Source organism: Phalacrocorax carbo, chromosome 3, assembly GCF_963921805.1.
Source record: "Phalacrocorax carbo chromosome 3, bPhaCar2.1, whole genome shotgun sequence".
Classification (NCBI taxonomy): Eukaryota; Metazoa; Chordata; class Aves; order Suliformes; family Phalacrocoracidae; genus Phalacrocorax; species Phalacrocorax carbo.
In genome coordinates, this window is record NC_087515.1 from 88807471 (window position 1) to 88834121 (window position 26651).

A 26651-nucleotide genomic window follows, 5' to 3' on the forward strand; every position below is an offset into this window, starting at 1 on the left:
TTCAGGGGAGCCCTTGGAGTTTGAAGGGGTCAGCATTTGGGGTTCAGATCAAGCTGAAATGGTGTCTTCAAGGCATACCTCCCAACAAGACATGGAGGAACTATTGGATGCGTACTTTCTGCCTTCACAAAGTACAACTTAATGGCTGGAGCATTGGTGTGTCAGTGGGCTGTGCCTGAATCTTTGAAATACCCACCTCCATCTTACCAAACAGCTCTTAGAGAGTAACTGGGAACTGACCAAGTGTGGAGAAGAGTAAGTGATCAGGCTTCTTTAAAATGTGCTGCCCTCTCAAGTCCATATCCAAGGGTCGCTCTACTTCCCATGGCCAAAGGTGGTAGGAAGGGGACAATGGTGCTGGGACTGTTCCAGCCCTCAAAGCAAGGTCGGCTGTGCTTGGGGAGGGTGAGCTCTGTGGTAAATTGGTCCTTGCTGCTCCCATAGCACCAGTCTTCTCCAGCCCAGAGCTCTGCTCCAGTGCTTTCCAACCCAGAGGGCTGCTTTGTCACTCCTTTATACCTCTCATCTCTCTCATGTTCCACGTTCCCTGCCAGCTCACTCCTCCTTATTCCAAGTGTCCTTTCACCCAAGCCCTTAATTCTACCCTATATTTATATGCATTTACACCCCTCACATCACTGTTGCCACTATTTTTTTCCCAGACCTCTGCCTGACCATGCCCACTCCAGCAGTCAGCTTCCCCCACAGGCGTGCAGTGCCTGGCTCCTGCAGCTTGTATTTAGAAAACCCAAGTATATTTTGCATCCCAGAAAAGGCCAAATCTAGGATTCTGAAGGGAGAAAATAGTGTATTTTGAGATAACTGTGTGACAGCATTTTCTCAGTACTGGGAAGGCCTTTAAAACCTTGATATTGTATTGGTAAAAGTCAGAAATGGTTCATCCTGATACTTTTCAGGGTTTTTTTATGCTGTTTGCCTGGAACATAACGCTACAGCCTGAATAGGCATGTCAGGCTAGAAGTCTGTTCACGTGGATATATAGGACAGGAGTAGGGGGTGTGTAACTTTATGTAGGGACAGCACATCTTAAAGAACCACTGCTTCTTGGAGTGGTTTCTTCTGCTTACAGAAGAAAATGGTAATTGTGTTGATAATGTATTGAATGGAAGAGATTACAAATAAAATACACGTCAATCTGTGAGCTAATATGATCAATTGAGGAAACTTTGTGTATTGCTGCATATTTTCCAGTAGAAGTAAATATATGTACTGAAGTGCCAGTAGGCATTTGCATTTATGACAATTGTTTCTCATCATTTTAAGGTTATTATTTGAAAGTGAAATTCAAAGATGATAATTGTGCTGTGAAACTGTCACTGCTAGTATTGATTTTCATAGGCTGGTATTGATTTTGGCCAATTACAGGTGATGCCCAGCAGTTAGCAGGGTTAGGTGTTGAGTACTGTTGATGGTGTTTTGAGAACAGAATTGTGCAAATGAGAAATTAGGTAAGAAATAGAAGACTGACATTTTAAAAGAGGGCATTGGAATAAGGAAACATGTAAGTGCTTATAACCAAACCTGCCTACCTCTGGAAAGTCTTCAAAGGCAAAGGGTAATTAGTTGAGAATGTTAGAATATGTGTATCAGTTTAGACATGGTGAAGTTTAGGTAGTTTAAAAATGCAGCCTGGTGTTGTGGTAAAGAGGAGCTATAACAATGATTACGTATAATTTAAACTTTGATAGGTGAGGAGTATATCTTAATGGTAATTTAGAGATCTGTCATGCTGAGTTCCCATGGTTGAGATGGCAATTGTAATGTATTCCTCCATCTCACCTCTCTCCTTGATGGCACATCTCTTTTTTTTTTTTTTTTAATACTGCCACTGGTGACTACTGAGGGAGCGGTAACACTCTTGCAGTAGCTTGGCCTATCCAGAGCCTCAGCAGTGGCTCTTGCTGCAGTTTGCTTACCTCTCCAGAGTCTTCTGTGTGAGCTCAGTCTCTCAAATATGGAGATTACGCTGATATCATAGAGTCATAGAATAGTTTGGGTTGGGAGGTGCATTAAAGGTCATCTAGTCCAACCCTGCTGCAGTGGACAGGGATGCCTTCCATTAGACCAAGTTGTTCAAAGACCCATCCAATCTGGCCTTGAACACCTCCAGGGATGGGGCATCCACAGCTTCTCTGGGCAGCCTGTTCCAGTGCCTCACCACCCTCAGAGTGAAGAATTTCTTCCTTATATCTAATCTAAATCTATCCTCTTTCAGTTTAAAACCATTACCTCTCATCCTATCACTACACTCACTGAAAAGGAGTCCCTCCCTGTCTCTCCTGTAGGCCCTCTTCAGGTGCTTGAAGGCCACAATGAGGTCTCCCCAGAGCCTTCTCCTCTTTAGGCTGAACAACCCCAACCCTCTCAGCCTGTCCTTATACGGGAGGTGCTCCAGCCCTTAGATCATCTTTGTGGCCCTCCTCTGGACCTGCTCAAGCAGAACTCCAGGTGGGATCTCACCATAGAAGAATAAAGGGACAGAATCGCCTCCGTCAACCTGCTGGCCACGCTTCTTTCGATGCTGCCCAGGATATGGTTGGCCTTCTGGGCTGCAGGTGTGCATTGCTGGGTCACATCCAGCTTTTCATCCATTGATACGCTGAAATCGTCCTCCCCAGGGCTGCTCTGAAAGAGAGCTCAGGAAAGACCTTGAATTAAAAGTTTGTATTAGTCATGAGATTTGGGTTTATTTTAATTGTTCAGACCATTTAGGGGTATTAAGAACAAGTATTTCGGGGCATTAAATTCTGATTATATTGGGATGTTCATTTTGACCTAATTGAGTGCTCGTATGGAAAACTGACTGGCTTTGTATGTTGATGGTATAATTTTGAACTTCAGAACTGGAGAGGAATCTTGAAAACTAAAGAAATAAAGAATGCAACCTTTTATTTAAGCAAGAGAGTTACAAATAACTCTCCATTCGCTAAAATTTCCTGACATTGCATTGAATTAGCATTGCCTTTTTGAAGCGACTTGTGAATATGAGTAAAAGAAGTAAAATACTTGCCAGCCAAGGCAGTGAAAGGTGAATAAATAGTAATAAGCTCGTATTTCTGTGTCAGTATCAGTCTTACTAAGGCAGGCAATTCTTGCAGTACCTTTGCAGGTTTTGGGCGCACATCAGTGATAGCAAGTTAAATGGTGTAAACTGCTGTGTGGTCTTCTGGAGAGATTAATCTTAAGGTTCCCTAGATGTTTGCCATTCTAAAGGCTCAGATTTTTAATGGTCCTACATTTCCATCCAGTAAAGAAAACAATGTGAAGAAGAATAACCACATGGGAATAATCACACTGTATGTCTTCTCTTTTTTAAGGTCCCTTACTAGAAATACACCTAGTAGATTTGTTTTTCTTCTTCTCTGCCTTACAGAAATTATGTGCAGTTCTTTTTAAGAATACCTTTTTGTTTTTAACTTTAAGGTGCCCGTCTGTCAAATGGGGTGACATATTCTGAATCCTTTTTACAGATTCTCTTTTAACCTTTTCTGCTAATTACGTCCCATATGTTCCTTTACATTTAGAAAACCCTTAAGTGTTTTCAGAGTTTGCTCTACAGTCCTAGGAGGAGATCTGATCAACACGTTGGCTTTCAGCTCTGAAGACCTGCATTCTGAATGAATTTGACTTACCGTGACTGAAAATGAGTTTGACATGCTCATCCTGACTTCTGATGTTAGTAGTCCAGAACCATTGGAAAACAGAGCCCAACTTTCTGACAGAGTCAGGCACACTGATGGGCAAAGGGAGGAAGCCATTTGCCTGTCTGTACTGTGACTGATCTGCTCTATTCCTTACTGGTCTTTCCTTCCTTTGGGCATTTCTGTCAATGCCCAGGAAGTTTTTGTATGCAGAATCTAATTACATAATGATTTTTGAAGATGCAATACAGCTTAACACCACTTCTTACTTTTGTTTTGTATACATGAATATTTCAATTTTGCCTTTTTGCCAAGTTCTACCAATTCCCACTGTTGGTGAACCAGTTTAAAGTCACACATATCATATTCTTGTCAAAACTGGGAATAATCAAAATCATGCATACATTGTGTGAACTGAAAGTCAAAACAATTTTTTACTGCTGTCTAAGCTTTTGTTTTCTTTTGTTCATGAAAATAGGCCTGGAGGTGGTGAGATATTAGTTAGAAAATGACAACCAGTTCATATACAGAAAAAGATGTATCTCACTTTGAATTAAAAGCATATGAAGTATATAAAGAAAGAGACATCTTGGTGTGTCAGACTTAAGCAGAATGATGCCTATATTCCTACTTACTTTCTGGTTATTTCTAGTTAGGGGGAAATTCAATCCATATGTGAGGCCTTATTGCTAATGGGAATGGGATACAAAATTGAAGGAAAATACAAAACAGCAAACACTTTATGGAAATTTGAAGTTGCTGAAGAGTATGGTAGGTTTTGAATGTCCCATTTAGTCAAAACAAACTCTTTCAGTGGTCTGTTGTCGAAGAGTTGTTCTTATGGGGGTCTGTACTGCAGTGTAATGCTTTTGGAGCCTCTGAAGTGGAGGGGATGACCACTGTGCCTTTGCTTAGCAAAGAGGAACAAACACTGTGGTTGTCCAGTTAGGACAATATAATGCCCTCCTAATGTTTTCACTGGCCAGTAATGTTCTTGTCTGCTTGTTGATAGCAGTAGCACCCTAATGCTCCTCCAGGATTGGGAGTTTGTGTAGTAATAACATTGACTTTCACAGTATCTGCAGAAATCAAACGAAGTACTTTCCAGAAGTACCAAGTCATTTGAGTTAACTTACCCCACTGTCCCTCTGGGTCTTGGTGATGTACACCGCAAATTTATAAAGAGTTGAAGAGAACAGCAGGCACAAACTGCATCTGGGACTCTTTTTATTTAGGAAGCCATTAGACAATATTGCAGAGATTCTCTATTATTTCTGTACTTGCAGTGATGTAATTTTTCTCTTACTGTGCATACTTATATTTGCCCTAATCTGTTTTAACTCTTAGGCCTGGTGCTCTGAATGTGTGTTTAGTAGTCTTTTTTCCTTCCTGTCCCTTTGTCTCTAATGGTCTCTAATAAATAGAGACGGCACTGCCGTTCTTACTTGTTATTCAGTGACATCCATCACAAAGAAGTCTGTGAAATGATTTTGTTGAAGAACTGCTTCCACCCTAAACACAAATTACCGGTGTGCATCCATCTCTAATGCACGTCTTGCCTTTTTTGTAGTAGTTCAAATAGAATTGTGTAATCAGCTTTGCAAAGATAGCTCTTGCTATCATAATGAAGCTTGTTACCCTGCTAGGATTCAGTGACAACTATTGGAGGTGCAAAAATCTAATGGATGTAAAGTGATATCTTAAAAGATTTTTTTCATTTTTTTAGGCTACTCACCCAGAATGTTGGTCTTCTTTATGTTGGAAACTTTGACAGACCTTTTGCACAAATTAAGGTACGGTTAATGAGTTGGCGTGGGGGAGGTGGCTATTAAATAATTTAACTTCTGTATGATTTAAGTCTTGATTTAGAGAATTTGAAGTTATCAGTACAGCTTCAGGAAAAATAATGGGAAATAGTGCTCCTTTGGTAATGTTTAGCATATTCTAGGTTTGCTTCTAGTTACACCTGTGTACTTGACTTGTCAAAGTTTTTTCTATAATAGTTTTATTAATTTTAACTTTGGTTTAACTATCGGAAGGAAAATGGGGGGTTCTCTGGTTGGTTGGTTTGGGTTTTGGGTGGGGTTTTTTGTTGTTGTGGTGGTGGTTTTTTGTTTGTTTAGGTTACTTGTCAGTAACATTTTAAAACAAAGCCACTATTGGAACTCTGTAATTCTTTTAAGTGATCCTTGACAGGGAAGACACTGCAGTAAAAAGCACGGGTTGTTTTCCCAGTAATATTAGATTTATTATGAAAGACATACAATTGCTGGAAAATCATTTGTGTTTTATGGCTTACTCTTTCTTCTCCTTCAGTTTCACTATAATAGTTTCACATTTCTAATTGCCAGTTGCTAATTAGTTATTGTCATGTCACTTGCAAACAAAAATGTTTTACAAGAATATACAGACTGATTTTAATGAGTTGCATTGGGATTTTTCTTAGGACAAAGAGATGGAAGCATTAGTATGTCAGTCATTACACTGGGCTGTGGAAATATAGTATCCGTTTTGGAATGCTGAAATGTTCCCATGTCCCAGATCATACCTGTAATTACTATATATTCTGTACTCTTGGCAGCACTGTTCCCTCCATCATGAGCCCACGCTTATGCCTCTCAGAATTTTAAAAGCCTTGATTTTGTTTTACATCAAAATGAAACTTAATTTCTAAAACTCAGATGTGTTCCTTTGCCATCCTTAATTACATTACTAAAGAACAGCATTCCCAATTGTATCTAGCTAAAACTTGCTTTTTCTAACTTAAACCTTCGTACTGTTTTAGAATTACTTTAAAAGAATAGATGCATGTTTTTCATCTTCCTTGTTCCTTTTCTCCCATCTCCCCAGTTCCTACATGTATAGAGTTGAGTTTGGCTCATAATCAAACAATTTCGATGTTTCTTGAATGAAACTTCTTGCAACACAAGGTTTCATCACAAACACTCCTGTATATTTTTGGTGTTAATGCTTCAGAACAGTGCTTATTGAAAAGCTTTATAAAAGCTCTCTCACACATTTCTCCCCTTCCAAATGAGACCCCATTCCTGCCCTCACTTGCGCCATCCATGTCTAATAATAGGCAGCAAAATGGGGAGGTTTTCCCCGTGGCTGGGAAGAGTTTGTAAGTTCGTTGGGTGAATTTGAGAGAGAAGCAGCATATACTGTACTCGTTTTCAGCCATTTGCAGTTAGCAGTGGTATTCCTCCCATCACTTGCAGCCAGGGAGAGGCCTTTCTACTCACAGGACAGCTGCAAAGTAGATGCCGTGCAGGATCAAACTGCAGGACTGAGTATCGTATCGCTAGCAAATGCGTAGGGAAAGAGTGCAAAACCAGGAGAAATACAAAGTATGCAGCTGCTTTCCTGCAGTTGGCATGCAGGGCCTTCTCTGCTGGAAGTGGTGTCTGCATCCTGGTGCTTAATAGACTCAGCTGGACCTTCCTCCCTGAATGTGCCTAAGGGATTTTCTGCTAAATTTTCAACATACAAAGCCATACTGTCACTGTGAGTTAAGGTATTATTTTATTTCTTTTAAACCTTTTGCATAATAAATAATTTTGGTTTAACTTAGGCCTTTTGTGAGGAGAAATAGTGTAGCACTATTTCTGTGTAGAACTGTGGTAAGCGGTCATTCTCTATTCCTGACTTTATCTTCTCTTTCACATTACCCCAATCTTGTATCTTCCAAGCTACAAACACTTAATCTACTTAACTGGTCCCTGTATCCAACCAATCAGTATCTCCAGTCAACACTGTTTTTGTTCTTCATACCCTTCTGTATTCCTGCTGTTGGCTTTTTTAGGGTAGGGAATGGCACAGTATTCAAGATATGGGCACTATCACTTTCTATTCTGTTTGCTGTTCTTACCTTATATATGGTACAATACTTGATAAATATCTGATAGATATTTGAGTGTAGAATCATAGAATCATTAAGGTTGCAAAAGACCTCCAAGATCATCAAGTCCAACCATCAAACCAACACTACCATGCTTCCTGAACCATGCCCTGAAGTGCCACACCTACAAGTTTTTTTGAACACCTCCAGGGATGGTGACTCAACCACCTCTCTGGGCAGCCTGTTCCAGTTCCTGACCACTCTTTCAGTAAAGAAATTTTTCCTAATATCCAATCTAAACCTCCCCTGATGCCACTTGAAGTTATTTCCTCTCGTCCTATCACTAGTGACTTGGGAGAAGAGACCAACACCCACCTCACTACAACCTCCTTTCAGGTAGTTGTAGAGAGTGGTAAGGTCTCCCCTCAGCCTCCTCCAGGATAAACTCCCTCAGTTCCCTCAACCTCTCCTCATATTAGACTTTTTGGTAATGTATTGCTGGTGCAGTCTCATCCTAAATGTTGTGTTTGCCACAGAACAGGTAATGTGGCTATTCAGAATAACTTTTGTTTACTGCCTAGGAAAAACAAAGATGCTTATCCACTAAACTACTGTAGATTACATAGACATGTTTGAATAAGCTAATTCCACAAGCTGTACTCTGTAAAACATAACTTTTATTTTTGGAGCTATAGGCATATAGATGCACATATATTTGCACACTGCTTTGCTTTGTTTCTGATGCAGAGGTAACCCTGAAGTGGTAAGCTGATTTATCTCGGGGTCATCTCTTCTGTTCATGTATTATTAGCTGCAACAGGGAAATGGTGTACACTTAACAAAAACAATAAGCTTTTTTAAATTGAGGCTCTTATCTGATTGCTTGGAGATTCTAGAATGATGTTGGCTGCATGACAGCAAGAGGAACTGGTGTAGAGTGATGGGATTGCAACATTGCAGCTTCATACAGATCTTCAGCACCAAAAATGGGGAGTAATAATTCACATTGAGAGTTGGCTCTGAGAAAAGAAATTTATGTACTCTGGAGATATACAGTGGTCTTTTGTAACTGTTGACACAAGTTTCATTCATTCTTATCCCAGCAGTTCTTCAGGTCTTTCATATGCAGTTGCTAATGATTCCACCAGTTAAAAGGCCTGTGAACCACACTTGGTCCTGGAACACATATAAGGCAGAGTCTTTGTAACCTTTTTAGTTCAGATGTGCTTTTGTTCACTGTGTGATGGATTGGTCTCTCTTGTTATATAAATTACCCACTCATGTTCATTTGCAAACATCCCAAGTATTATGTATTCTATCAAGATATGGCATTTCTTGCCAAATGTGTGCATTAAGGAATGCCCCAAACCACTACACTCCTCCGTTGGTGTAGATTTATTACTTAAAGTGAACCATTATTATACAGCAGTACTTCCAATGCATTTTAGTGCACTTTCAGTTGGACAAATAGGAGTGTTACCAGGCCTTTGAAATATTCATAGTAAACATATAAACTGCCATGCTGGTACTCATAAATTCATGTTTCAGTTTATGTACATTTACAAAACTGCAAAGAGAGAAACTCCTTATCAAAGTATCCGTTCCCAAAAGGAAGCAAGTTTGATTTTCCAGAACTGTGCAGGAGATAATTGCACCAGTGTCTTTGATGATAAGACTGTAGATGGCAAGTCTGGGAAAAGAGCTTGAAATACTAACATCTTTCTGGAATGATTTCCCTATGTCTCTTTCTCCTATCAATAATTCATTAATATTTATGTATATTAATATTTATAATGTTTCTGAGACATAGATGAACCTGTAAGGTTAACTGAAATTACCTGATCTTCCTCCTTCTGACTTGCTTTCAGTGGTATCAGTGGTAGTGCTTGGTAGATGTTTGATGTCTGTACTTCATTATACAGAAGAAATGTGAAGCATTCACTCCTCAAGCTTTTGAATCCTGTATCTGGTTGCAGATAGATTAGAAGAAATGTAAAAACGAGTGTTTTTCTGGCTAGAGGGATCTGCCTGGAACTTTTCTTTCCCAATAATGTGCAAGTTCATAGATATTGCAAAATTTTGTATGTTGCTACTTTGAACAGAGTTCATGATACAAAACTTTCAAGTTACTGCATAGTGTTTGTGATTGCTCTTGTTCTAGGGTAATATTCAGTGAGTTTCAGTTAAGTTCAGTGGCTTATAAAAATGATGGCTATTTCAGTTAGCTGCTGAGAGTACTAAGTTAATTAACAATTTGAAAGTCAAATTCACCATGGCATTGAACTTGCATTTTATTTCCAGGGGACTGTTCTTTAAGGTTGTATTAAAGGAATCTATTTCACAGAGGGTAATTCCTCTTAATAATTTTATTTTGTTTCTAAATGAAATTATTCTAAATTATTGTTTAATTCTAGTGTCTGTTCAAATGTGTTGTAGAACGCTTTCACCATAAATGTTTCCTTTCTGTATCTTTTCCCATTTAAGTAGCTATGGTAGTAGTAGTAGTTACTGTCATATACTTCTGCATTCATTCAAATAGCTTCAGAGCAATTCAGTGCTTTGCAGCTTTCTTTGGATCTTAACTGGTTGTATTTATTAAATATCTTTTGGAAACTGGGTGAAACAAAAAGGGCTTCTGTAAGTGACAATCTTGATCAGCCAGATAAAGTATTGACATCAGCTGGAATTAACTGGCAAACTGTCTTAAATGTATTTACATTTAATATTGTTAGTATTCTTTTACTAACAAGGAAGTGATTAAAGCAAAAAATTCATCATAGAAATTTTGTGTTTATTAGAAATAACTAATTCCATTGTTCCAGCATACATAATAGACACCCAATGGAAGGGTATGTTATGGGGGTTTTAACCTGTTTACAGAACAAGAAGTCTTCATAACATGTATGACACATTGTTTTTAAAACAGAGATTTGATCAATATAGATTAGAATGAAAACTTAGCTACACTAGATCCAGTAATTATATCTATAAAGAAAATTACATAGCTTATTGAATTTATTAGGTTTGAAAGTTTTTGCAGTTCAGTTCCTAGTTGCTTCTGGGATTAGGGAAAACTGTTCAGGACACTGTGTTCCCCATTATTAATCAGTAACGAAGCTTCTGGCAGTCTTTACTATTGAGCTAATAACTAGTTTCATTTTGGGCTCTTAACGCATTAAATTACCATTTAAATAAAGATTAATTACTGCTATTTTATTTTTAGTATTTTAAGGGTAGTTATTAAAAAGTTTCATAATAAAAACTATTTTGTTCAAAACAGAATTGTTTGATTTAATAGAATATGAGTACAGTTATGATGAAAAGAGTATCTTGGAAATAGCAATGTGTTCTTAGTGTTTCGTTTCTATGGTAGGAGCCCAGTGGAAGGATTCTGAAAGTTTTAAGTTTGCTTTGGGGGAATTTGCGCTGTAGTTACAGCAGTCTTGCTGTCAAGGACAGGCAAGGAATCAAGCTCTCTGCTCCGACCTGCAGCTCAGTAGCCGTTATCTGTGATTTTATTAAAGTTGAGAACAGTATTGCTGATTGCTGAGACAGCTAAACCTACCGCCTGCAATCCAGGACTGCAGTTTGATTCTAAGCTATTATTTGTCCAACTGGCTCATTTTCCCTTGGCAAATACACTTTTATCTTAAAACGTGATAAAGCATAGTGGAGCTCTGCCAGAGAGGCCTTGCAATGGATAATTGCCCCAGAATAATTTCTCTGATCATATCACATCAAAAGCGGTAGACCCTCTAGATAGAAATCCATCCACCTTTACTTTAAGATCCACAGGCACCTTATCAGCAACTCAGAGAATTTACTGTGATGTTACCGAGAGCTGAAACATCTTCAACATAGCTACTTTGCCTTCCTCCAGACATAGAGACTGAACTGATGTCTGAGAACCAGCCTCTGAGGTCTAGCCTCATTCGTGACTCCTTCAGCTTTATCAGACATCTGTAGATGATTACTGAAGTGATTGGCCACAATTTATAAAACAATCTTTTCCTGAAAGAAGATGGCAAAGGCATGAACTGGTGAACTTTCTGCTTTCAGGAGCTTGTTTCTTAAACTAGGATAAGCTGCTGATTTCTTGACTGAAGCTGGCATGTTTTTCTGCCCTGAGTGACGGCGGCTTCTACTACCAATTAGTGGTCCCAAAGCCAGGTGGACTGCTGCTCTCGAATCACAGAGGACAGATATGGAGCACCTTGTTAGGGTACAGCTCTTCAGACTACTCCAAATTTAGGAAGAGTGCTAGTCCAACTTTCCCCATACACTCAGTTGGTGTCCTGACAGAGCTCCACAACAACACGGTCTGTACGGTCTTTTAGCAAAATACGTGTAGAAGTTTTCCCTCTGTGCCTGTTGACAACCAGTAAGAGTATGTTGGTACCCTAATTATTTGATGCTTTGCTTACTGGACTTTCATACAATTGACAGAGGTTTTTGCATTCACTGCCGCAGCAGGAAAGGATTTCTTGTTCATCATGGTGAAGTCATAGTCTGAGTTTTGTTTCTTTTGCCTATCTCCTGTCTTATTGTTTTGTGCTGTTAGTATATTTTATGTGATGTGAAATGCCATAGAACAAAACATAAGGATAACCTACCTTCAGTGTGAAGATATGACAAATACAGCCCTACAATCTCTGGAGTGAGACATTCCTCAGAAAGAGGAAATATAGATTTATGTGTAGGTGTTTGATTCTGGTTGTTCATGCTGAAGACAAATCATTTCAAACTCAAAGAAACACCACAGGGTTGAACAGAGGCCTGTCAAACTGGGGAAAAAAAAAAAAGTGATAACTTGTTTGCTTAGCTTAGCAACATAGTGTTAGGGAAGGATTATTTAATCTTCATATTAGCAGGGTTAATACAGGCAGTGAGGGGAAGAAGAAGGGGAGAAGATTATTTTAAACCGGGAAAGCAATGATAGGAGAACAAATGGATTATGCTGGACAGAAATAATTTTATTCTGAAAGCTGAAGAATACTTTTGGGAGCTACAGATCTGGATGCAGCTTCCACTAGGAACAAACACCTTTCCAGTGTTGAGAAGGAATGTGATAATTATATGATTCGGCGACTGTGAAAGAAGAAGATAAACTCAGATAATCTGAGTCCCTACATTTCATTAAACACAGTCACTCTGAATTAAAACACACAAACCGAGGATAAAGTTGTGTAATATTCTACGTCTTCTGAAGTTCAAACTGTATCTTTAGGGTATTGTTTCATCAACATTAATAATATATATTTAGTATTGTTAACAGTTTCTAAACAGAACTGGTGGGTGGCCCTAATTTTTTTAGGGTTTTGTGCAATGTTACAGCAGGATTTTCACATCCTCTTGCTAGATGTGGAAGCTGCACTGCGCATTGCTGGAATTGATAGTGTTGGGCTGTTGAGAAGCTGCATAAGGAAATCCTTCTCTTCCTTTTTCTTATGCTGTTTGTGTTTTGTGAAAACCACCTATATTCATGTGTCATGCAGAAGTCAACACGTGGAAACAGTTTTAGCACCAACACTTAAAAGGTGGGGCTGATTGCCAGGTAATCTTTCAAAATAAATTTCTTAGTGGAGTGGGGTTTTAAGCTTTGTTCCTAATGTTTATTGTTACAAGATGGCGATGTGCAGCCTTTTCATGGGAAGTCATACAAAGCTGAGATAATGCCTTCCAGTGCCTCAACCTGTCTTCCTCTTCCACTCTTTCCTTTCCTCTGCACTGATTTCACATAAAGCACTGAGTAGAATTCAGTGTCTTAGTTTTTATCTTCAGTGTGCTCACATGGTCTGGGATATATGAAAAGTTACCTGGCATTGGGTTATGGGCTGTGTTTGCCTTCCTCAGGAATGCAGGGAAGTTTTACATTAAAAATAGAGTTAATTCTCAGCAGTGAGAGGGTTTTCATGGGTCAGCCTAGGACTTGAAATGAACCTGACACACCTGGAGTGATTACACGTCTTGCAATCATCTGTCCCAAGTGCAAGGTGCCTTTCTTTGACTTTATGTCCTAAACAATAATCCGAACATATTCAGAAACAAAATTCTGAATTTGTGACAGCAGTAACAGAAACTGAGAGGTAAAAAACTGGCCTGCCCACATGGTTTATATCTTGTAAAGAAGATGAGGGAGTGCTAGTGAGAATTTACTGAACAAACTGCAAGTTAGAAAATGTTGTAAGGTGCTAGCAAGAAATCACCCACTGCTCATCCTAAGTTACATGTTTGTTAAAGGTAGAAAATTTAGTTCATTCTGAAAATAGGATACTTTTGAACCACTACTTTGAGGACTAATTAGGAAAAAAAAGAGCATGTGTCGTAATTCTTAATCCCTTGACTTCCTTTCATTTCTCTACATCTTGACATTCTTTGTTGCAGCTTTTTTTAAAAGCAATTGCTAACTCTTAAGGGCAAGGGGCCCTGACTGCCTGTGTGTTTGTGTAGTCCCTGGAATATTAGAGCTCTCAGCCCTGCCTGAGAATGTTAGATACCAATAACATAAATGAATGGTAATAGATTTCATATGTGTGTCTCTATTACAGTAAATGCCAGCATACAGTAGGCATATTTATTCTCTATAGGCACATTGAGGGGAAAAAAATACTTTAAAAAAAAGCTGAGCCTTGGAACTGGTGACGTAAACTGAAAAAGAATAATGACAAGGAAATCTGCATGAGCCCTGCAAAAACTGAAGCAGTGATTTTGTATGCTGCCACAATTGCAGCCCCTAAGAACAAAATGTTAATGAGCTATAATTTATAAACTCGCTCTGTTCTGATGGATCAGATAGTCCCCGTATTGTTTTTTTGTCATGATTATGCCTATGAATTCAGTTAAAAAATTTGTTCTTTGTAAAGCATGTGGTGTTCCATAGAAGTCCACAGAATTAGGAAGATTACCTCTGCAGTTTTCTGTTGTTGCTGCCAACAAGATAGAATAATTGGTGCTTGGTTTTGGACTATGATTTTTTTCTTTTTTCTTTTTCTTTTTTTTTTTTATTTTGCAGCTTTTGTTATTTCAGCTCCTGGTAGTTGTGTTGTTTTTTTTTTTTCCAAAATCAATCCAAGTTTGTTCTTGCTAAGCACAGGATAAATTAAGCCTTCAGGGTAGGTTAAAATAATAGCTAATTTATTGTAGACCTTAATTTGTTGGTATTCTTTTTTAGTTTTCTATTTACTTCTGCATTAACTGTTTAAGAAAAAAAAATATCCTGAAATGCTTTTAATGAGTATTGTAAAAATGAACAGATTGCAGTTTTTTAAGCCTTCCATTTCCTTGGCTTTGGAATATAAATACATCCTAGCAATAGAAAATCAGTATGATAATACCTCATTTCTCAAAAAGCTTAGAAAAACAAGTGCTGACAAAGGAACCTCTTGAAGTTTAAGAGAAGCAAATACAGGGTTTGCATCAAGGACAGAACAAGCCCCTGCAGCAGCTCAGGCTGGAGCCTTACTGGCTGCGAAGCAGCCCTACAGAAGAGCACCTGAGGGTCGCAGAGGCAACAAGTTGAATGCAAGCCAGCCATGTGCCCTTGCGCTGGTAGAGGCCAACCATTCTCTGGGTTGTGGTAGCTACAGCATAGCCAGCATGTCAAGGAAAGTCACTGTTCTCTGATCGAGCAGTTGAGGGACACGCCTGGAGTAACTGTGTGCTGTTTGGGACTCCCCAGCACAAAAGAAGTCACCCGACTGGAGCGATTCCTGCAGGGGTTGTGTTGTAGGGTGATGTTAAAGAACAGAGTTAAAGAAATTGGGTTTCTTTTGTCTGAAGAAGAGAAGGCAAGTGGGGGGGGAGGGACAAGACTAATTGCAATCTTCCATTACCTAAAGTAAGATCGCAGAAAAAGGAAAGTCAGACGCTTCTCAGAGATGCAGAGGGAAGGAGAAGAGGGAAAGTTCCAGTTGGACGTAAGGAAGAAATTTTCACAGCGAGATTGGTTGGGCACGGCAGCAGGTTGCCTGGAGAGGCTGTAAAATATCTGTCAGTGGGGATTTTCAAAGTTTAACTGGAAAAGGCTCTGAGCAACCTAATTCATACTTGACGTTAACCCAGCCTGGACTGGGTGATGGCTGGAAGCCCCTTCTAACCTGAATTTTTCTGGTTCTGCGACATTTTAGAGTGTAAGCACTCACCACGCCAAAATATATATAACTACTTCTTAAGGATATATAAAACTGCATCACTTACTGTGTTTATCGGGAAATTGTACAGTTGGATGTTTCTGAGCCTCTGCTTTTACTGACTAAATAGAGCTTAATTTCAGTCCATATTATTAACATACATTATACCTGTCAGTTTTTCTTCCTTATTTATTCCTACGGCTGTGACCATAACTTGCATTATACAAGGCTTTCAATAGTTCCGTTCTTAGTATCTCTTTTTTTCTTGCTAAATGTTTACCTTTGTAAGGGGCTGGTTTTCTCGTAACATCAAAAATATGAAGAGATGCATCTTTTTTTCCATTAAGAGGTAAAATTTCATTACCTTCCAGAGATCCTATGGTCCTCTTTCCAAGAATGTAAGAATGTGCTGGTTTTCTTCATTAAAATATTTGTTTAGAAGAAGAAAGGGTTGGGTTTTTTTCCTTTGAAGTCATTCTGCAGCTATTTTCCTGTAATGAGACAGTATGGATTTTTTAATGGAGTGTGTGGTATATATTGAGAATAAAGCATCTTTAGCTTAAACTAAAAACCTGTGAGCATAACTGGAACTGAAAGAAGCTGGTGTTCTCAGGAATGTCTCTAAAACTTAAGAGGTTTATAGATTATTCAGAGCCATATAACTAACTTTAAAACAATGATAGCAAAGAAGAGATCGGAAGTGGCAGCACTGGCTAGATTAGCAACAAAGATCAAGAGTAACAGGCTGGAAGAAGAGCAGCCAGTGGGTAGCTGTTGGATGTAAACAAGCCGAGGAGACTTTGTAAATGTGTGAAATGGGGTGTAACAATTGTGCATAATGGATATTAGTAAGGGAAGACAAATGCGTAAGAGTGCACAACACGAAACACCTTAGTACTGCAGAAACAAAACTGGCATATATGCTGGGAAGCCATGGTTGTGCTATCTAAAATTCATACCTTCCCTTCTCCTCCAGTCTTGTCTGCAGCTCCTGTTCCAGCAGAAGACTGACCTGTGGTGACTCCTATTTTCTAAGAGCCTCCAAAATTAATCCCTAAGACCATTCATATTTTCTTCTTCAGTTCTTTTGGTTGGAGTACTTCTGTCATCATACCTATGAGATTAAGCCAACCAGCAATTTTTTATCGCATTAGGGATGGTTGATTTGGACTTTCCTGTTTCATTTCATTTGATAAATAAGGAGATTTGAAACCAGCAGTAGCTAATATATGTGCCATCAGACTTTAGTTTTCATTATTTTTGTTGTCTCAGTGTTCCTTCTTGAATCCATTTGCTGTCTTACCTTCCTTGTAATTTTCCAAATATTTACTGTTGACCCCATAAAGAAAGTATTCTGAGAAGTATAGTCATATAGAAAACTGGATTTTCAAAGTGATAAGCAGATTGTGCTTACAGTAGCTTTCCTATGCCCAGTGGTATGAAAACATACTATGATAAATGTGAGCATTAGGACATGCAGATTATGTTTCATTAAAAGAACACATTAATAGACAAATAGTTTCTTTTCCATATTGAAGAGACAGCAAAACAAAAGGGTTAAGCTGTGTCTCTGAACCATAAAGTTATTGCTCACTACCAACTAAAAATTGCTGAGAAAGATACTAGGAATAGAGGGGTGTTTTAGCAATAAACAAGCATAGATATTACAGATACTTCTCATCTGCATTGCATTGAGCCCTCTTACTTGTCACGGCAGAATAACTGATCAGGTCATTGTAAAACTGCCAGATTTCTCGTGCTGTAGTGCAAGTTGTTTGGCTATTGTCCTCGTCCTCTTTGTCACATTGTTCTTTCTGAGGCTTCAGTGTTTGAGAGTGTTCTGGCTCCTGTACATGGGTGATTTGGGGCTGGCACCATCTTTTGTTTTGCTTTCTTATGTTTTACAAAAATCATCTTAGAGGATGATTTGTCCATGATAATTCTAAGCTCTTGAACATGGTAATTTGTCGCTGCAGCTGTTCCCATGTTATAACTGCATTGTCAAACCTGGTTTGGGTGTGCCTCTGCACATACAGAGTGTAATTTGTTTTGAGTAATTGAGGGTACCTTGGTGGCAACAGCTGTTTATGGGGCCAGCTCCTGTGCTTGACTGAGTCGCAACAGGGAGTGTTCTGCCTTTGATGTAGACATCCCCACGCTTAGTTTCTATAAATGCAATTGCATTTGCATTTTCTTTTGACTGGAATACAATACTCAAACAGTATAGCAGTGGCTGAAGCTTCTCAGAGTTTTAGGCAATTTAGGAAACTCGTAGATAATTGTCTTCTCAGAGAAAGTAGTGTCCTAAATTTGTGTGTCTTTGTGTCCTTCAGAAATTATTCTTTTCATGTCATATTTGTTAAAGTAATTGTTATTTTTTAAGCTCTTCTGATTTTTAAAAATCTGTTCTTTGACTATTTATTCTGCATTAGACCTTTCTGCAACAGAGGCTTTTGCTGGTACTATAGCATATTAAATAAAGGCAGTAGAATGGATGAAAATCAGAGAGAATAGATGAAAAAAAAGTTCCAAATAAAATTATAAAAATCAAACCCTATTACAAATTTATTCTAATTGAATGAGACAATAGAAAGATGTTTGGACAAAGTCGTTTAGGTCTTTTTTTAACCATTTCTTGATAGTTTGTTGTTTTAAAGTATCATGAGAATATCAGCCAAGATCAGGCTTGAGGGGGGAATAGAAATAAAATTGTTATTGTAAACTGTTGGTAGGCAGAGTATATCTAAATCTGTTAAGCTTTTTAGAGGTGGGTTACTTAGAGTCTCAACAGAACAAATGAGGTTGAACTTGATAAATGAGCTGAACTTGTAGTACCTTTGGAAATGCAGATGATAATGTCTTTAAAATAAATTACTCATGAATAAATCAAGATGTTGAAGTTGCAAAGGGCGAGAGATGGTGTAACAGGGAAATTCTTTTGCTAGGAAATTGTTTCTGAGACCTTTCTTTATAGTATATATAAAACGCATAGTGAACATCATGAATGAGAAATATTTTAAATGTCAGATAGTGATAAGATTGGAGAAAAACAGTTGAGGGCAAAAATGATCATATTGAGAGATACTGTGCTGGTTTAGGCCTAGTAAAAAGCAAATGCAGATTAAATTTAGATAAATGAAAAAGAATAGGCCCGCAAACAATAACAGAGAAGGTAGAAGAAATATCAAACTAGATAATTATGCAGGATATTAGCTTACAAAGAAAAGGGGGTTGTGGATAATATCCTGTCTAATTATAATACCTATAAAGGAGGATAGTCACACGAACTAATTTCAGCCACCATATACCCCACAGGCTCCCAGCTCCCTGTATAGAGAGTAGAAAACAGCTGAATCCAAGGGTGAATCTGGAAACCTCTAAGAAAAGCACCTGACAGTTGCCTTGCTGGGTCTTCTAAATTGCTTTCTAGAAGTGCCAGTCTCGCTCAGTGGATTACATACCGAAACTAGCTCCTAAATTTTAAGTACCTAAAATAATGGTGCAAATACCCATCTTTCCTGTCTCTTTGGACTTTCCCAATTATGAGATTAAAGGCTGGAGTAAAACCAAATTCCTATTGTACAGCTGTTTCAACAGCAAGTGAGCATTTCCAGTATAGTATTCCCCACAGACAAGCATTGTGGCCTAAATGTCACTTCAGCTACAGCTAATAGATTTCCAGAGATCCTTTTTTTCCACCATTTCTATCCTCCATTATAATCTGTGAAACCAGATAAATCCTGCAAGCTTAGACTTGGTTAGACTTCTGATGAGAAAGTTGGTGGCTCTTACAGAAGGTTAGCAAATAAGGAGGAGGGTGGAATTGAACTAGGCTGTGCTAATGAAAGGCTGGCCTGTAGGCAAAAAGGTGAGATTTCATACTAGTAAAAGTAGAAGGAAGCTTATCTCCTACACAGGGGAATGATAAATAGTGCCTATACAATTCAAAGAAAGCCTTTGAATACCTAGAAAGCAGTAATCCTAGGGGAAAATGAGGTGGTACATAGACAGTAAATCAGGTAAGATTATTTCTTTTTGCATTCTTAATTTGTTCCTCTATTTGTATGATTTACAGTGAAATAATGAAATTATTTTTTCATCAGATTGGCTTTCAGTTTTCATTGCAAGGGTTACGTATACCTCTGCTTGGCAGTATTCCAGAATGATAATAGTATTTGTAAAACTTCATATCTGAGAAAGAGAAATATATACTAAAACTCAGTTGAATAATAGTGATGCAGTATCTTGTTATGTAATAGTCAACAAAACCATTATTTATTTACTTTTTGTTTGACAGTAGTAAAACCACTGCAGTTTTATCTTTCTAGCATAAAGTGAGAATACAAGTGAAGAACAACAGAGCTCAGCGGTGCTATTATATTTCAGCAAATTGAAGTTTTCAAAATGCCACTTCTGCTTCTCTCCAAAGGAAAAGAAGGTTGATTGTAGAGAAAATAGCATGTTATATCTTTGGGAAAATAGCGTAGAAAGATTTGAAAAGGAAAGATCAGAGATGTGGCAGCGTTGTTAGAACCATTGTGCAGACATTTTATTTGTATTGCTAAGAACTGTAGAAGTTTTCATTTACTGGGGAGGAAACTGTAAATATGCAATATTACTTTTTATGTTACTAACTTCATTGAGTTACTGTTTAATTGGTATATAGAAAAATTTCTGCCAGTGACTTTACAACTGAATGCTATAATGAAATGTCACTTCTTTTCAGAAAAATGTTACTTTCCCTTGATTAGCTGAAGTATTAAATCTGTTTCAGTAAATGAATCTATTGATTTTAGCTTAATGTGTTGTAATAAAAAATATTTTAGTATGTTCTCGGTGGATTCATGAGATGCCATGCTGGATTCTGTACAGGCATTGATGTGAGATTTTTATCTATTTTTCATGCTTGAAGCAGAGAAGTCAGCATTGGTACAGAAGGGAAGTAAAGACCTGGCTTCCGCTGGAGGACAGTTCTCTCCCTTAAGCTCTGCAAAAGTCATCCATGGGCTTTCTTTCACTGGGTCAGCCAAGACCCTGATAGTGCCCTAAGGTGGGAGGGAATGAGGCTATAGCAAAATAGTGCTGTGAAGCCTCTTGGTCTATCTGTTCAGCCTTCTAGGTCTCAGGCAGAGTTCCAGAGGTGGTTAACACCTACCATGGTCTGCATTACCTTGGGAAGCTGCCCATTGCCTACGTATTAATGCTGCACCACACAAGAAATGAAATGCCTGATTAGTGTCATATGCTAACCTACCCAGTTATAATTTAATAGTAATACAGACAAGTGCAACCCAGCTTCTGCTTCATTTCATTAGTGGGTCATGGTTAGCCACGCTTGATTGCTGACCATCACAGGAGCAGATTAACTAAGTGCTGGAACATTTTTTTAATACAAACACAACCTCTGAAGAAAGCTGTGGAAGAAACCGGAGGGGATGTAGGAAAGAGACTGGTCTATAGTAGAAGAAATGTAAAGGAATATGCAAAAGCAGAATTAGAGAAAAAATGGTTTTGTTCTTTTACACAATAACGCAAGATACAGTTACTGTATTTTCCTACAGCATTACATTCTCTTTCCACTGCTTACACTTTGGATACCATTAATGCATAGAAAGAGGTTTCAGAGTAACTTAACTTCAATAGAAGGGAAAACAAAGGACATCTCTGAATAATTTAGAAGGATGTTTATAGATCAGTGAGTCAGAGGCTCTGGACTTAAAATACTGAAGTTAACACTAAAGCAAACAAACCTTGAATTACTTAATTACTAGCTTGTTAATATTTCATTCAGAACTTCAAGGAAAAAAATCTGTAATTAGTGATTAGTGCTCGTAGTTATAGCAGGAGACTACAAGCCAAGGCTTTCCATTTCAGTTCATGGGTTTCCCCACTGTGTGCACTCTTGCCTGACAAATGAACTCCCTTGTACCTTGGGCTTTTCAACTGTAGAACTATGTATGTAAAACTCTTTTATCTAAACCAAGTTGGTTGGTTGGAGTTGGTTTAATGTATAAAAATACACTTCAAGATTATTGGGTAACAGGTTACAGAGTTGTCATGCTGTTACCTGTTTTTTCTCTGCCTTTTCTTACCCCTTTCCAGTGCTGCCTATTCTTCTAGAGAAGAGCCTTTAAGAATTGATTTTTTCCTGGCTGGAATTGCTAGTGACATCAGCTGGCTCTGGAAGGGGTTTATGATGTTACTTGTAATGCTGCTACATCATGTGAAAAGCAAAACAAATGTTTTCAGCTGTATTTGTTGGAGAACTAATGCTGTTTCAGTCCTGGGCCTCAGGTGGGGGGAGAATGGCTGCTCAAACACAGCTGTAGCACTTGAGCAGAGCACTCAAATTAGGCTCTGATTTCTGGAGAATTTAAGAATTGGCCCATGCAGAGCCCTTTGCAGGCCACAGCTTTACAACGGGGCATTTTTTGGAGAGGTCACCTGGTTAGAAAACTCAGAGACTTTCCTTGGCTTTACTTGCCTTAGCTCTTGCAGGCTAAGTGGTTGAAGTCATTTTGTGAAATAAGAATGAAAACTAAGTATCGTTGCTCGCTTGTTTTGATACTGATCTATCATACAGTAACAAAGTGTATGAGCAAAGCCATGAAAATTATGATCATGTACAGCGGGCTTTCCCAGCTTTCCTGCCTGTCAGGGCTTTGGCAGGACCAACTATCAAACCATTAATTATCTCCTGTTGTCAGCATTCAAAGTTGTAATTCTGTTAAGTTGATAGTAAAACAGAAACTTGGATAAAATCCTAATTGATATATCTAGAAACACTGCTGCCCAAACAGACCAAGAAAATCATAGGTTTCTCAGACCACATCTGGAAAAAAGCATAAAATCATCTGAAGCCAGTTGTGACTCTTCCAAGTCCATGAATATTGTCCATTCCTCTGCCTCATGATTACTGCGGTCTGTTGCCCCACCCCTGTCCGCTACTGTGGTGTCCTGGGAAATCTGGCTTCCTAACTGCAGATTCATTAATAACATGGAATGGAAAGGAGGCAGGGGCTTGCAGTCAAAGTTAAAGCAGTAAGAACACCTCTATAACCTCATTTACTGACAAATTTGTGCCATTGATAGATTAGCGCCTGCTTACCTTTCTTTTAGAGGACTGACCTCATCAGCTGGCAGACACCATAAAACCATTTGCAGTGTCTGAGCCACGATTACTTCCCTATCTAGCCCTTTCCGTTCTGTAACCCCACAATGATCAAGAAGACCTGCATGCTTAGATTTTAGATTATAGGTCAGATTATATTGAACTTCTTTAATTGCTTTTGAAGAAGGAGGAAAAAAGCTTTCTGTGATTTAAGCCTCAAAGCCAGTTAGGCTTTGAAGTTTAAGACAAACTATTCAAGAAAGGGAGGGAGTACAAGCCAGCTCAATGTTATAAAGGCAGTTGGGAAGTGAGTTAGGGCACTTGACTTTCACTACAGCAGTTGCTTTGATCAAAGCTATTTTTTGAAAGTCTGCATTAAGTCAGCAGCCATCTTTTTGTTGTGATGTATTATCAGTAATGGGAAAAAAAGATAATTTTCCTTCTGATGAAAATATTAGAAGGATGAAAAATACAATGAAAAATTCCTAACATGGCTTTCGCAGCTTTTACCCCAACACATCTTTGCTTTATTATTTGGATTTCATAGCACTGCTGAATAGGTTATTTTGGTGGTGGTTGTCATTTGGCTCTCCTTGGCTTTGTGTTTTATATTATTGCAGTGTCTCATCAAGGCATTTATCAACTCCCTCTTGTAAGTGGTTCTGGCAGTCACCTGAAACTCATCCTGTGTCATTAGCTACAAAAATGGAAGGTTGAGTCAGCAGGGTTGTGAACTCCAATCTTAGCAGTCAGGGGTAAGCATGCCCCCTCAAAGTGGCGGGGTTTTAAAATTCATTGAGGTTTGAGGGTTTTTTTTGTCATCCTGTATCTGAAAATTGAAGTTCTTGCTTTCTAATACAATACAAATACAAACCCTGAAAATTTTCTTTAAAAAATAAGACGTTATTCTGCTGTAAGAGACTTGTACGATTACAAGATATAGCGCTCTTTTAAAAATAGGAAGTATTACACAGACCTTATAAAAGCTATGATGAGCAAGACTGAGCTCTCCTCTCTAGCTTGATCCTGTGGTTCATAGGAGACTGGGTTGATGACAAACCGTTCAATGTAGTGAGGTGGATGGGGAGCGTCTGAATTTTTGTTTCCTACAAGTCCCGTAAGCCTCTATGTTCTAGTATCAGATTTACGAGGAACTAGGCATTTCCTCTGAAATGTCTGAAGAAAAAAAAATGTACTACTTTTTGTAAATATGTCCTAGGCAAAAACTGAAACACATGTTAAATACAGGGAGATTAATTTAGGAGATTAATTAGTTCTGGTCTTAGTTCCTGCGCACGTTCTTTCTGTACCATCTCAATGTTTTCAAGTATTAATAGGATTTCTAGATGATGAAAACATTTATAAATTTATAATCTTGCTCCCTACCCCCACCTTTCTAATAATGCTTGCATAGCATGTTTAATAATTTACATATCACTTAGATACCAGTATTTGATAAAGTCAGTATGCTAAATTCAGCTTCCAGTGTTATATGTTTCTTTGTTTGCCTACTGTAGTGAAGAATATGAAGAAAAAATTTTGATTATTTCTTTCTTAATGTTGTTATGCAGTAATGTTCTGAGGCAAAGAAATTTGAACCATGGCGAAAGCAGAGCTGCTAACGAACCAGTTTGGGCTTTGTTATGCAGTGGAGTAGACATATGAATATATAACATATGATTATCGTAAAATTATGGCCTGGAAATTGAACAGTCATGCTGTTGCATTTTAGACAGTACATTTATAATAAGCTGTAATAAAGTAAACATTTTGAATGGATGTAAGAAGAGGCATTACTTGTGATCACAAATGTATGTTCAATTCATGCTTTTTGAAGCTCAATTTAACAAAGCAAACAAATTTCCTTGTAGTGTTAACACAGTTGCTCTCAGTGGTGAATTTTGATTTATGGGGAAAAAAACTTTAAGTATATAAAACTGGCTGTTTGGCATCTAAATGGAAGAAAAGTACATGATTCATAATGGCTGTAATTTGAAGGCTGCGTGTTGTTATAAGTAAAAGTGGGTTTAAAAGACTCACTTGCCATTACTAGCTACTTTGGATTCTAGTTTAAATGTCTTTTGCTTTATTGTGGTATCATTTGGTGTTTTTCTGAAAGAGTATAAAACCACGGTTTCTTCTAAGACTGTTTCAGAAGCCAGATAAGCAATGACGAGAATTAGGTTTAGAGCCCAATCCTGATAACACTAGTGCAGGCTAATTGATCTTATGAAACTGCTTAGAGGTATATAACTTGGAAGGATAAAAGTTTGTAGAGCCAGGACCTGTATAAATAGTGACAGATACTATGTGACTCGTAGTTTTTCCTCAGATGGCACAGAAAGGTTCCTGGGAAGCTCCTGATAGCCCAGCCCCGGGGAGTCTCCCTGTAACCCATCCCCAGCGGTGTGGCAGAACACCTCGTAGGGTGTGAGGAGTACAGATAAAACAAAATTAGTTTAGACTCCTACAGTAGTAATAGCGTGTGTACAAAGAATATATGAAAAAACAAGAGAATGAGAATGTACACTATAAAATCTGTGTGATAAACACAAACGTTTGTCAAAAGAACCATCATTACAGAGGTGAAGTCCAACATGTGAAGAGCAGAAAACATCAGAAAAAGCCTTCATCCTATTCTGACACAGTCATCTAGGTTCTCCTCTTGTTTGTTTTGAGGTATAGGAATAGCATTGCCAAACGTTGTAAAACAGTGATAGCACTGCTTTGTCTCCAGAAGATTTGTTTGGGTTTCTGCTGATAAATTATTAAAGAGATCTCAGCTGCCCTGTGTCACAGGATTTCTTGGTAGCCTAAGTACGTGAGGGGTAATTAAGATTGGGTTTAGAAAACCTAATGGGGGGTAAATGCTTTCCCTGTTGTGTGACCACAAACCATCTCTCTCTGTTTCCCCGTTTGCAAACTGAGAATAATAAGCCTTATGAAATTCATAATTTATGAATGAGCTAAGAGGTGTTTTCAAGTATGTTCTTTACTATTGGTGCATAGCTCGTCTCTGGATCTTTGTTTCCTAGCACACAGTGCGCTCAGTTTGGGGCTGACTCCCTTTTGCAACAGCAGTCTGAGTGAATAAAACACAAATCAGGGTTAGGACTGGCTTTCATGAGCTAGCTCATGTCAACTAGAAATACAGTCCTCAAAATATATCAGGCTGTGGGTGAAATGTTTCCTCCCAGAATCATTGCTACATTATGATTACAGCTTTTTCTATCGACTTGCACTATATATCCTTGCTCTATCTTCCCCTCAAACACAGTCACTTAGCTTCCTCATGGGGGTGGCTTTCTTTCAGAAACCTCCAGTGAATTCCTTGTCGTTCACGCTAAGGATTTTTTCACTTATTTGTTTTTGCATAACCTGCTGATCAGTTCTGCGGTTTGCTGTGGCATTTTACTACTTTGCTTGCATTTGCCTGTTTTTCTTCTGTACTTTGACAACCACCCTCAAGTTTCAGTACTGACCCCCAAGGATTATTAGCGGTATAATTATTCTTGGTGTGCAAAATCCAAGCTGGCTGTCTTCTGTCTGGCCTCTGCAAAGTTACCCCAGGTGCTTGTGGTGAAGCAGTTCTTACCTCTTCCTACAAATTCATGAGCTGTAGAGCCGGTGAAGCTCTGTTTGCACCAAATATGCAACCTCTCTACACTTAAGTTCACGATGCCGCTTGCTTTGAGAGCTGTTACTGCTTACTTGCCTGGGTGTTTACTGCAGTTTGCCCATCCCCTAGAGTTTCTTCCAGTTCATCAGCACATGCTGAGGGTCAGAATTATATGAGCTGATTTTTTAATAGGACTTTATTTAAGAACTCATCACAGTGGAAGTACGCCAGGTTCATGAGTCCTCAGCACAGATTTCTTCCATTTTTCAGTTTTTACAGAAGATGTACA

General features: G+C 38.5%; 1 protein-coding gene across 3 annotated transcripts in view; it reads left to right on the forward strand.

The window, feature by feature from the left end:
- RNGTT (RNA guanylyltransferase and 5'-phosphatase) overlaps nucleotides 1–26651 on the forward strand; it is a 192378-nt gene that overhangs the window by 151667 nt on the left and 14060 nt on the right. For 2 of the 3 annotated variants that reach the window (XM_064447647.1, XM_064447648.1), the window contains one exon: nucleotides 5389–5455. The exons of the other annotated variant lie outside the window; for it this stretch is intronic. In XM_064447647.1, coding sequence (XP_064303717.1) covers nucleotides 5389–5455 — 67 coding nt within the window. The remainder of the gene's footprint in view (nucleotides 1–5388; nucleotides 5456–26651) is intronic. 3 annotated transcript variants of the gene reach the window in all.